At 50.9% G+C, this 13,205-nt stretch overlaps 1 protein-coding gene across 2 annotated transcripts in view; it reads left to right on the forward strand.

Moving 5' to 3' along the window:
• The first annotated feature begins 4,034 nt into the window (after window positions 1–4,034).
• Window positions 4,035–13,205, forward strand: part of LOC139384730 (hydroxysteroid (11-beta) dehydrogenase 2) — a 62,826-nt gene continuing 53,655 nt past the window's right edge. For both annotated transcript variants that reach the window (XM_071129589.1, XM_071129590.1), the window contains exon 1: window positions 4,035–4,596. In XM_071129589.1, coding sequence (XP_070985690.1) covers window positions 4,329–4,596 — 268 coding nt within the window. In that variant the 5' untranslated portion in view covers window positions 4,035–4,328. The remainder of the gene's footprint in view (window positions 4,597–13,205) is intronic.

Genomic DNA, 13,205 nt, shown 5'->3' on the forward strand with positions numbered 1-13,205 from the left:
CTGACACCAGTACAGGGCTGATACCACTATAGGGCTGATACCAGTACAGGGCTGATACCAGTATAGGGCTGATACCAGTACAGGGCTGATACCACTACAGGGCTGATACCAGTACAGGGCTGATACCACTAAAGGGCTGATACCAGTATAGGGCTGATACCAGTATAGGGCTGTTACCAGTATAGGGCTGATACCACTACAGGGCTGATACCACTATAGGGCTGATACCAGTACAGGGCTTATACCAGTATTGGGCTGATACTACTATAGGACTGATACCACTATAGGGCTGATACCACTATAGGTATGGGGTCATTTTATCATTTAAAGGGGAAGTTTCAGTATTAAAGCTGCAATATGTCCCTTTTTGGGCGACCCGACTAAATTCACATAGAAATGTGAGTTATAGATCTGGCATTCTCCTTGAAAGTCTAAGAAGCGGTAGATCAGTTCTATCTATTTCTGTGCTTCCTGTTCTTAAGTTTTGTAAGTCTATGGAAGGGGGTGAGAACCATGAGCCTCCTAGGTTTTGTATTGAGGTCAATGTAGCCAGAGGAGGATGGAAACTAGCTGTCCTCTGGCTACACCATGGTGCTACCCTACAGAGTGCTGTTGAGGCTACTGTAGACCTTCATTGCAAAACAGTGTGTTTTAATCAATTATTTTGCCTATGTCACACTTCCTCATCTGCCTATGTCACACTTCCTCATCTGCCTATGTCACACTTCCTCATCTGCCTATGTCACACTTCCTCATCTGCCTATGTCACACTTCCTCATCCGCCTATGTCACACTTCCTCATCTGCCTATGACACACTTCCTCGTCTGAGGTGAAAGGTGACAGAGCTATAGCGGTGTTTGTCAGACCATGAGACATCCCGAAAACCACAAACTTGTGCCCCTCCAGAAAGATGAGACTCCCACGAACACGATGGTGTTCTCTGGGTTGCTCTTACGACCCCCCACAAGCGTCTTAGGACTCGTCTGAAGTCGGGTACAGCCGATCTGCCGACTTCTGACTGTAACATCCCGACAGTTTGGGCTACACACTAATCGGACCCCTCTGTGGGAAGGTGAGACTCTCACGAAAACGAACATTTCAGTTGTTTTGGCTTCACAAGACTCATCTGAAGTTCCCCGGTACCGGTAGTATCTGAAGTTCCCCAGTACCGGTAGTATCTAAAGTTCCCCGGTACCGGTAGTATCTGAAGTTCCCCGGTACCGGTAGTATCTGAAGTTCCCCGGTACCGGTAGTATCTGAAGTTCCCCGGTACCGGTAGTATCTGAAGTTCCCCGGTACCGGTAGTATCTGAAGTTCCCCAGTACCGGTAATATCTGTAGTTCCCCGGTACCGGTAGTATCTGAAGTTCCCCAGTACCGGTAGTATCTGAAGTTCCCCGGTACCGGTAGTATCTGAAGTTCCCCGGTACCGGTAGTATCTGAAGTTCCCCGGTACCGGTAGTATCTGAAGTTCCCCGGTACCGGTAGTATCTGAAGTTCCCCAGTACCGGTAGTATCTGAAGTTCCCCGGTACCGGTAGTATCTGAAGTTCCCCAGTACCGGTAGTATCTGAAGTTCCCCGGTACCGGTAGCATCTGAAGTTCCCCAGTACCGGTTATATTTGAAGTATATATGGACACGGTTTAGTTTTAAAAATAAGGAGTTAAATACATGTTAAAAAAAATATATATATATATAATATAAAAAATATCTAGATTTATTTCCTGATCTTTCTTGTATTTCTCAGATATAAGACACTTCAGAACAAACTTCCTTTTGTTTGTTTTTGGGAGGGGACTATCTGTTATTCAATGTGTTTCTATGGGCTAATAGCAGTAAGGACTATCTGTTATTCAATGTGTTTCTATTGGCTAATAGCAGTAAGGACTATCTGTTATTCAATGTGTCTCTATTGGCTAATAGCAGTAAGGATTATCTGTTGTTCAATGTGTTTCTATTGGCTAATAGCAGTAAGGACTGTTATTCAATGTGTTTCTATTGGCTAATAGCAGTAAGGACTGTTATTCAATGTGTTTCTATTGGCTAATAGCAGTAAGGCCAATTAAAAATGTTAATCAAATAATTTGTTCATATTTTTAACACTTAAAATTCCAAACGAAATAGCAACATGTTCCTTGGTAAGACCTTTTTATTAAAACAATTACATACAGCTTGGTAAGACAGCAAACACCATTAGACCCAAACGAATTATGAGAAAGCAAAAAGATATAGAAGTTTTGAAACACAGGAAAGATTCAAACCCCCCCCCCCCCCCCCCCATCGCTATCTTGCCCTAAACAGAGAGTACACAGTGGCAGAATACCTGACCCAATATTAAGACACACTGTGTCAACCTCCTGTCCACAGGATGAGGTGGAAACTGAGCTGCACTCCGGTCAAATATATGACCTCACCTGTGGACACACATTTCATCACAGATCACACAGACCATTTCATCACAGATCACACAGACCATTTCATCACAGATCACACAGACCATTTCATCACAGATCACACAGACCATTTCATCACAGATCACACAGACCATTTCATCACAGATCACACAGACGCACAAAGAATTTGTAAATAAAAAAAAAGATATATATATATCAAACGTTGATAAACTCACATATCTGTCAGGCATAAATATCGCAAAGTGAAATCACAGCAGCGAGATTTGTGATCCGTTGTCATGGGTAAAGGGTCGACCAGTGGAACACAAACAACATTGTAAACATCACCAAAAATACATAGCTGATAATACAACACTTGAAATGTCTTTATCTTTGAGTGCAATATTTTACTGATTGTTTCTAATTGTATTTTTAATGATATTGTTAAATTAGTTTCTTCTCACTTTTAGTTATTGTTTATTTCACTTGCTTTGTTTGTTTTTCACTTGCTTTGTTTGTCAACAGGTGTTTCCCATGCCAGGAAAGGCCTTGCTATTGAGAAAGGCCGCCGTAGGCAGACATGGCTCTCACGAGAAGACAGGCTATGTGCTCACTGCCCACAAAATGAGGTGGAAACTGAGCTGCACTTCCTAACCTCCTGCCCAATGTATGACCATATTAGAGACACATATTTCCCTCAGATTACACAGATCCACAAAGAATTAGAAAACAAATCCAATTTTGATAAACTCCCATATCTACTGGGTGAAATTCCACAGTGTGACATCACAGTAGCAAGATGTGTGACCTGTTGCCACGAGAAAAGGGCAACCAGTGAAGAACACACACCATTGTAAATACAACCCATATTTATGCTTATTTATTTTCCCTTGTGTTCTTTAACTATTTGCACATCGTTACAACACTGTATACTATGATATTTAAAATGTCTTTATTATTTTTGAATCTTCTGTGAGTATAATGTTTACTGTTAACTTGTATTGTTTATTTCACCTCTATTTCACTTGCTTTAAACATTACCTTTAGCTACAACCCATAAGAACACAGCAGCTAAACTGTGTGTGTGTGTGTGTGTGTGTGTGTGTGTGTGTGTGTGTGTGTGTGTGTGTGTGTGTGTGTGTGTGTGTGTGTGTGTGTGTGTGTGTGAGAGAGAGAGAGAGAGAGTGAGAGAGAAAGAAAGAGAGAGAGAAAGTTAGAGAGAGAGAGACAGAGAGAGAGAGAAAGAGAGAGAGAGTGAAAGAGAGAGAGAGAGAAAGAGAGTGAAAGAGTGAGAGAGAGATAGAGAGACAGAGAGAGAGAGAGAGACAGAGAGAGACAGAGAGAGAGAGCTGAGTCTGTACTGCACTGGCTTTGGCAAGGTTAACATATGTTTCCCATGCCAATAAAGCCCCCCTTGAATTGAATTGTATTGAGAGAGAGAGAGAGAGAGAGAGAGAGAGAGAGAGAGAGAGCGTATGTGTGAGTGAGTGACAGAGAGAGCGTGTGTATGTGTGTGAGAAAGAGAGGTGGAGGGTGAAGGGGGGTCTGCCTTAAACTGCAGTAAAACTTTGGTCATTGGGCACCGATTAGATCCATGCTAGTGTAGTCCCTCCCCCCCAGCAGCTTGGTCTATATATACACGAGAGAGAGAGAGAGGAAGAGAGAGAGAGAGAGAGAGAGAGACATACACAGAGAGAGAGAGACACAGAGAGAGAGAGAGAGAGCTGAGTCTGTACTGCACTGGCTTTCCTTCAACCACTCTGTTACTCTCTGATCTGACACCACACATTTAGAGAGGGACACACAGCAGCACAGAGAGAGAGATAGAAAGACAGAGAGATAGAGAGAGAGAGACAGACAGACAGAGTTGCAGTGCTGAGAACTGAGAGGAACTGAGACAACTCAACTCCCTCTGCTCGTGCTTCCTTCCAGCCAATGGAAGACTACTTAGACTGGATCTACATGGGGGTGATGTCTGCGTTTGTTGGAGGGGCCATGAAGAAGGTCCTGGCGTCCCACGTCAGCGCGGCCCCGACCGTGGTGGCCTGGCTGGGGGTCACCTTACTAGTGGAGAGGCTGTGGTTCTTCTGTGTGCCTGCTGTCCTGGTGTTGGCTGCCCTCTGCCTCGCCTGCTGTCTATACTCTGTCAGGACAGCCCCAGCACCCACTCTGCCTGTCCAGGGCAAGGCTGTCTTCATCACAGGTAAGGAACAAGGACTACCCAGAAGCTCTTACTTGATCTGCTCTGTACTATTCTGCTCTGTCAGGTCTGGTCATCTCTGAAGCACCTCTCTGTTTCTCTGTCTATCTCTCCATCTTTCTCCCTCTTTTCCCTGTACTGACTGTGTGTGTGTGAGTCTGCTCGGTTGTTGCTACAATGTTGCATTTTGTTGCTCTGTTCTTCTCTGGAACAAATGCACCTCTGTCTCTCTGTCTCTCTCTGTCTGTCTCTGTCTCTCTCTCTCTCTCTGTCCTTCTCTCTCGCAGTTAGGGAGTCAGTCACATAGTGATAGGTAGAAGCTGTGTGATAACTGCGTGAGGTAAAATCTACAGCCTGTCTAAGTTTCAGTAGGACAGGCAGAGATAGGTGACACCTGTTGTACTCCGCTACTGATTTGAGCCAGTAACTTGTTAGAAATCATTATTATGACAGTGATGTGGAAGAAGACAGTGATGTGGAAGAAGACAGTGATGTGGAAAGAAGACAGTGATGTGGAAAAAGTGTTCTCTATGATTTACCTGGTTAAATAACGATGTCAACAGAAGCCAATAGATACACGCAGGAGTGTACAGTCTATGGACAGTTATTGCACGTGAGAATGTGTTCTCATGGACTTACTTGATTAAATAAATAAAGATAAATGCGGATTACACTACAGTGATAATGCAGAAAACACTACATTGATCACGCTGACCTCCACAGTGATAATGCAGAAAACACTACATTTTAATGCTGACCTCTACAGTGACAATGCAGAACACTACATTGGTAATGCTAAACTCTACAGCGATAATGCAAAACACCACATTGATAATGCAGAAAGTACACCGATAATGCAGCACACTGCGGCGATAATGCAGCACACTACAATGATCATGCCAAACTCTAAATTGATAATGCAGTAACTATCAAGTGATAATGCAGAACACCACCGTGGTAATGCAGAACACTGCAGTGATAATGTGGAACACTATGGTGATAGTGCAGAACACTACAGTGATAATGCATAACATTACAGCGATAATGCAGCCACTGCCATTGTAATGCATAACACTGCAGTGATAATGCAGAACACTACGGTGATAATGCAGGACACTACCGTGATAGTGCAGAACACTACAGCGATTGTGCAGAACACTATGGTGATAATGCTGACCACTATGGTGGTAATGCAGAACACTATGGTGGTAATGCAGAACACTATGGTGATAATGCTGACCACTACGGTGGTAATGCAGAACACTACAGTGATAATGCAGAACACTATGGTGGTAGAGCTGTTTCAACAAAACGTTAACGCGTTACCTTAAGACTCTCTAAACTCTATTAAATCTATTGCAACATTTAGCTAATCACGTCTGTTTGTGTTGTTCCACCGTAAACAACAATTAAGCGTATTTAAAAAGGTTTAAAGTTTTCAGTTATTGAAATAAACATTGTGGTAGAAAATAATATACAATGATTATGTAAGTGGGTTAAGCAATGTTATGTATAAGTCGTTGTAATAGCACTGTGGTGGCGGTGCACAGGCGGGCTGGTGAGACCTTAATTGGGGAGTACCGAGGGCTCATCGTAATGCCTGTAATGGAATAAATGGAATGGTATCCGTTGTGTACGAGGTGTTGTACTATTTGCACTGTTTTCTGCTGCGCTGAGTTGAATGACTTTCTAAGTGACACCATTAGAGACAGACTGGTATGTGGGCTACGGAGTGAAGCTACACAAAAGGAGACTATCGACTGAAAGTAAATCTGACCTCTGTGAAAGACCGTTGAAGTCCTTGTGTCCCATGGAACTAGATGCCAAAGAGGCTCAGCGTGTTGAGTTCGTCAGGAGGAAAAACGAGCACAGAGTTTGCAACTGAAAATCAGAGACGGGGGAAAATCAAGTCAAACGCTTCCGCTGTGGCCGAGTGGGACATCAGGCTTCCTCTGTGGCCGAGTGGGACATCAGGCTTCCGCTGTGGCCGAGTGGGACATCAGGCTTCCTCTGTGGCCGAGTGGGACATCAGGCTTCCGCTGTGGCCGAGTGGGACATCAGGCTTCCTCTGTGGCCGAGTGGGACATCAGGCTTCTGCTGTGGCCGAGTGGGACATCAGGCTTCTGCTGTGGCCGAGTGGGACATCAGGCTTCCTCTGTGGCCGAGTGGGACATCAGGCTTCCTCTGTGGCCGAGTGTGACATCAGGCTTCCTCTGTGGCCGAGTGGGACATCAGGCTTCCGCTGTGGCCGAGTGGGACATCAGGCTTCCTCTGTGGCCGAGTGGGACATCAGGCTTCCGCTGTGGCCGAGTGGGACATCAGGCTTCCGCTGTGGCCGAGTGGGACATCAGGCTTCCGCTGTGGCCGAGTGGGACATCAGGCTTCCGCTGTGGCCGAGTGGGACATCAGGCTTCCTCTGTGGCCGAGTGGGACATCAGGCTTCCGCTGTGGCCGAGTGGGACATCAGGCTTCCGCTGTGGCCGAGTGGGACATCAGGCTTCCGCTGTGACCGAGTGGGACATCAGGCTTCCGCTGTGGCCGAGTGGGACATCAGGCTTCCGCTGTGACCGAGTGGGACATCAGGCTTCCGCTGTGGCCGAGTGGGACATCAGGCTTCCGCTGTGGCAGAGTGGGACATCAGGCTTCCGCTGTGGCCGAGTGGGACATCAGGCTTCCGCTGTGGCCGAGTGGGACATCAGGCTTCCGCTGTGGCCGAGTGGGACATCAGGCTTCCTCTGTGGCCGAGTGGGACATCAGGCTTCCGCTGTGGCAGAGTGGGACATCAGGCTTCTGCTGTGGCCGAGTGGGACATCAGGCTTCCTCTGTGGCCGAGTGGGACATCAGGCTTCCGCTGTGGCCGAGTGGGACATCAGGCTTCCTCTGTGGCCGAGTGGGACATCAGGCTTCCGCTGTGGCCGAGTGGGACATCAGGCTTCCTCTGTGGCCGAGTGGGACATCAGGCTTCCTCTGTGGCCGAGTGGGACATCAGGCTTCCTCTGTGGCCGAGTGGGACATCAGGCTTCTGCTGTGGCCGAGTGGGACATCAGGCTTCCTCTGTGGAAGAGTGGGACATCAGGCTTCCGCTGTGGCCGAGTGGGACATCAGGCTTCCGCTGTGGCAGAGTGGGACATCAGGCTTCCGCTGTGGCAGAGTGGGACATCAGGCTTCCGCTGTGGCAGAGTGGGACATCAGGCTTCCGCTGTGGCCGAGTGGGACATCAGGCTTCCGCTGTGGCAGAGTGGGACATCAGGCTTCCGCTTTGGCCGAGTGGGACATCAGGCTTCCGCTGTGGCCGAGTGGGACATCAGGCTTCCGCTGTGGCCGAGTGGGACATCAGGCTTCCGCTGTGGCAGAGTGGGACATCAGGCTTCCGCTGTGACAGAGTGGGACATCAAGCTTCCGCTCTGACAGAGTGGGACATCAGGCTTCCGCTGTGGCAGAGTGGGACATCAGGCTTCCGCTGTGGCCGAGTGGGACATCAGGCTTCCACTGTGGCAGAGTGGAACATCAGGCTTCCGCTGTGGCAGAGTGGGACATCAGGCTTCCGCGGTGGCCGAGTGGGACATCAGGCTTCCTCTGTGGCAGAGTGGGACATCAGGCTTCCTCTGTGGCCGAGTGGGACATCAGGCTTCCGCTGTGGCAAAGTGGGACATCAGGCTTCCGCTGTGGCAAAGTGGGACATCAGGCTTCCGCTGTGGCAAAGTGGGACATCAGGCTTCCTCTGTGGCAGAGTGGGACATCCGGCTTCCTCTGTGGCCGAGTGGGACATCAGGCTTCCGCTGTGGCAGAGTGGGACATCAGGCTTCCGCTGTGGCAGAGTGGGACATCAGGCTTCCGCTGTGGCAAAGTGGGACATCAGGCTTCCACTGTGGCAGAGTGTATGCTGGTGGAAGGACATGGTGGGACATCAGGCTTCTATATCCTGGTGGAAGGACATGGTGGGACATCAGGCTTCTACATCCTGTTGGAGCCACATTGAATGAGCCTGCAGAACCAAAAAGAGCTCAGAGAAAACTTCAATGACTTAAAGAGAGAGAGACATTACAAAAAGAAAAATATAGATTTTCACGCAGTTGAGCAGGAGAACACTGAGGTGACTGACTAATCAGACCAGGAGAACACTGAGGTGACTGACTAATCAGACCAGGAGAACACTGAGGTGACTGACTCATCAGACCAGGAGAACACTGAGGTGACTGACTAATCAGACCAGGAGAACACTGAGGTGACTGACTCATCAGACCAGGAGCACACTGAGGTGACTAACTCAACAGACCAGGGGAACACTGAGGTGACTGGCTTATCAGACCAGGAGAACACTGAGGTGACTGGATCAACAGACCAGGAGAACACTGAGGTGACTGACTCATCAGACCAGGAGTACACTGAGGTGACTGACTCAACAGACCAGGAGAACACTGAGGTGACTGACTCAACAGACCAGGAGAACACTGAGGTGACTGACTCATCAGACCAGGAGCACACTGAGGTGACTGACTCATCAGACCAGGAGCACACTGAGGTGACTGACTCATCAGACCAGGAGAACACTGAGGTGACTGGCTCAGCAGACCAGGAGAACACTGAGGTGACTGACTCATCAGACCAGGAGAACACTGAGGTGACTGACTCATCAGACCAGGAGAACACTGAGGTGACTGACTCATCAGACCAGGAGAACACTGAGGTGACTGACTAATCAGACCAGGAGAACACTGAGGTGACTGACTCATCAGACCAGGAGCACACTGAGGTGACTAACTCAACAGACCAGGGGAACACTGAGGTGACTGGCTTATCAGACCAGGAGAACACTGAGGTGACTGGATCAACAGACCAGGAGAACACTGAGGTGACTGACTCATCAGACCAGGAGTACACTGAGGTGACTGACTCAACAGACCAGGAGAACACTGAGGTGACTGACTCAACAGACCAGGAGAACACTGAGGTGACTGACTCATCAGACCAGGAGCACACTGAGGTGACTGACTCATCAGACCAGGAGCACACTGAGGTGACTGACTCATCAGACCAGGAGAACACTGAGGTGACTGGCTCATCAGACCAGGAGAACACTGAGGTGACTGACTCATCAGACCAGGAGAACACTGAGGTGACTGACTCATCAGACCAGGAGAACACTGAGGTGACTGACTCATCAGACCAGGAGAACACTGACATCAGACCAGGAGAACACTGAGGTGACTGACTCATCAGACGAGGAGAACACTGAGGTGACTGGCTCATCAGACCAGGAGAACACTGAGGTGACTGGCTCATCAGACCAGGAGAACACTGAGGTGACTGGCTCATCAGACCAGGAGAACACTGAGGTGACTGACTCATCAGACCAGGAGAACACTGAGGTGACTGACTCGTCAGATCAGGAGCCCACTGAGATGACTGACTCAACAGACCAGGAGAACACTGAGGTGACTGACTCAACAGACCAGTTTCCTCTGAGGTGACTAACTCAACAGACCAGGGGAACACTGAGGTGACTGGATCATCAGACCAGGAGAACACTGAGGTGACTGACTCATCAGACCAGGAGCCCACTGAGGTGACTGACTCAACAGACCAGGAGAACACTGAGGTGAATGGCTCATCAAACCAGGAGAACACTGAGGTGACTGACTCAACAGACCAGGCGAACACTGAGGTGACTGACTCAACAGACCAGTTTCCTCTGAGGTGACTGACTCATCAGACCAGGAGAACACTGAGGTGACTGACTCAACAGACCAGTTTCCTCTGAGGTGACTAACTCAACAGACCAGGGTAACGCTGAGGTGACTGACGTAGTGAGTGGTCCCTGACCCAGCCGTAGTGAGTGGTCACTGGCCCAGCCGTAGTGAGTGGTCCCTGACCCAGCCGTAGTGAGTGGTCCCTGACCCAGCCGTATTGAGTGGTCCCTGACCCAGCCGTATTGAGTGGTCCCTGAATCACCAATCATGAGTGGTCCCTGACCCAGCCGTAGTGAGTGGTCCCTGACTCACCAATCATGAGTGGTCCCTGACCCAGCCGTAGTGAGTGGTCCCTGACCCAGCCGTAGTGAGTGGTCCCTGACCCACCAATCATGAGTGGTCCCTGACCCAGCCGTAGTGAGTGGTCCCTGACCCAGCCGTATTGAGTGGTCTCTGACTCACCAATCATGAGTGGTCCCTGACCCAGCCATAGTGAGTGGTCCCTGACCCACCAATCATGAGTGGTCCCTGACCCAGCCGTAGTGAGTGGTCCCTGACCCACCAATCATGAGTGGTCCCTGACACAGCCGTAGTGAGTGGTCCCTGCCCCAGCCGTAGTGAGTGGTCCCTGGCCCAGCCGTAGTGAGTGGTCCCTAACCCAGTCGTAGTGAGAGGTCCCTGACCCAGCCGTAGTGAGTGGTCCCTGGCCCAGCCGTAGTGAGTGGTCCCTGGCCCACCAATCATGAGTTGTCCCTGACCCAGCAGTCGTGAGTGGTCCCTGACCCAGCCGTAGTGAGTGGTCCCTGACTCACCAATCATGAGTGGTCCCTGACCCAGCAGTAGTGAGTGGTCCCTGACCCAGCCGTATTGAGTGGTCTCTGACTCACCAATCATGAGTGGTCCCTGACCCAGCCATAGTGAGTGGTCCCTGACCCACCAATCATGAGTGGTCCCTGACCCAGCCGTAGTGAGTGGTCCCTGGCCCAGCCATAGTGAGTGGTCCCTGACCCACCAATCATGAGTGGTCCCTGACCCAGCCGTAGTGAGTGGTCCCTGGCCCCTCCGTAGTGAGTGGTCCCTGATCCAGCCGTAGTGAGTGGTCCCTGTCCCAGCCGTAGTGAGTGGTCCCTGGCCCACCAATCATGAGTTGTCCCTGACCCAGCAGTCGTGAGTGGTCCCTGACCCAGCCGTAGTGAGTGGTCCCTGACTCACCAATCATGAGTGGTCCCTGACCCAGCAGTAGTGAGTGGTCCCTGACCCAGCCGTATTGAGTGGTCTCTGACTCACCAATCATGAGTGGTCCCTGACCCAGCCATAGTGAGTGGTCCCTGACCCACCAATCATGAGTGGTCCCTGACCCAGCCGTAGTGAGTGGTCCCTGGCCCCTCCGTAGTGAGTGGTCCCTGATCCAGCCGTAGTGAGTGGTCCCTGGCCCAGCCGTAGTGAGTGGTCCCTGGCCCACCAATCATGAGTTGTCCCTGACCCAGCCGTAGTGAGTGGTCCCTGGCCCAGCCGTAGTGAGTGGTCCCTGGCCCAGCCGTAGTGAGTGGTCCCTGGCCCCTCCGTAGTGAGTGGTCCCTGGCCCAGCCGTGGTGAGTGGTCCCTAGCCCCTCCTTAGTGAGTGGTCCCTGACCCAGCCGTATTGAGTGGTCCCTGAATTACCAATCATGAGTGGTCCCTGACCCAGCCGTAGTGAGTGGTCCCTGACTCACCAATCATGAGTGGTCCCTGACCCAGCCGTAGTGAGTGGTCCCTGACCCATCAATCATGAGTGGTCCCTGACCCAGCCGTAGTGAGTGGTCCCTGACCCACCAATCATGAGTGGTCCCTGACCCAGCCGTAGTGAGTTGTCCATGACTCACCAATCATGAGTGGTCCCTGACCCAGCAGTAGTGAGTGGTCCCTGACCCAGCCGTATTGAGTGGTCTCTGACTCACCAATCATGAGTGGTACCTGACCCAGCCATAGTGAGTGGTCCCTGACCCACCAATCATGAGTGGTCCCTGACCCAGCAGTAGTGAGTGGTCCCTGACCCACCAATCATGAGTGGTCCCTGACCCAGCCGTAGTGAGTGGTCCCTGACCCAGCCGTAGTGAGTGGTCCCTGACCCAGCCGTAGTGAGTGGTCCCTGACCCACCAATCATGAGTGGTCCCTGACCCAGCCGTAGTGAGTGGTCCCTGGCCCAGCCGTAGTGAGTGGTCCCTGACCCAGTCGTAGTGAGAGGTCCCTGACCCAGTCGTAGTGAGAGGTCCCTGACCCAGTCGTAGTGAGTGGTCCCTGACCCAGTCGTAGTGAGAGGTCCCTGACCCAGCCGTAGTGAGTGGTCCCTGGCCCACCAATCATGAGTTGTCCCTGACCCAGCAGTCGTGATTGGTCCCTGACCCAGCCGTAGTGAGTGGTCCCTGACTCACCAATCATGAGTGGTCCCTGACCCAGCAGTAGTGAGTGGTCCCTGACCCAGCCGTATTGAGTGGTCTCTGACTCACCAATCATGAGTGGTCCCTGACCCAGCCATAGTGAGTGGTCCCTGACCCACCAATCATGAGTGGTCCCTGACCCAGCCGTAGTGAGTGGTCCCTGGCCCCTCCGTAGTGAGTGGTCCCTGATCCAGCCGTAGTGAGTGGTCCCTGGCCCAGCCGTAGTGAGTGGTCCCTGGCCCACCAATCATGAGTTGTCCCTGACCCAGCAGTCGTGAGTGGTCCCTGACCCAGCCGTAGTGAGTGGTCCCTGACTCACCAATCATGAGTGGTCCCTGACCCAGCAGTAGTGAGTGGTCCCTGACCCAGCCGTATTGGGTGGTCTCTGACTCACCAATCATGAGTGGTCCCTGACCCAGCCGTAGTGAGTGGTCCCTGGCCCAGCCGTAGTGAGTGGTCCCTGGCCCCTCCGTAGTGAGTGGTCCCTGGCCCCTCCGTAGTGAG

This window comes from Oncorhynchus clarkii, chromosome 26, assembly GCF_045791955.1.
Source record: "Oncorhynchus clarkii lewisi isolate Uvic-CL-2024 chromosome 26, UVic_Ocla_1.0, whole genome shotgun sequence".
Taxonomy (NCBI): domain Eukaryota; kingdom Metazoa; phylum Chordata; class Actinopteri; order Salmoniformes; family Salmonidae; genus Oncorhynchus; species Oncorhynchus clarkii.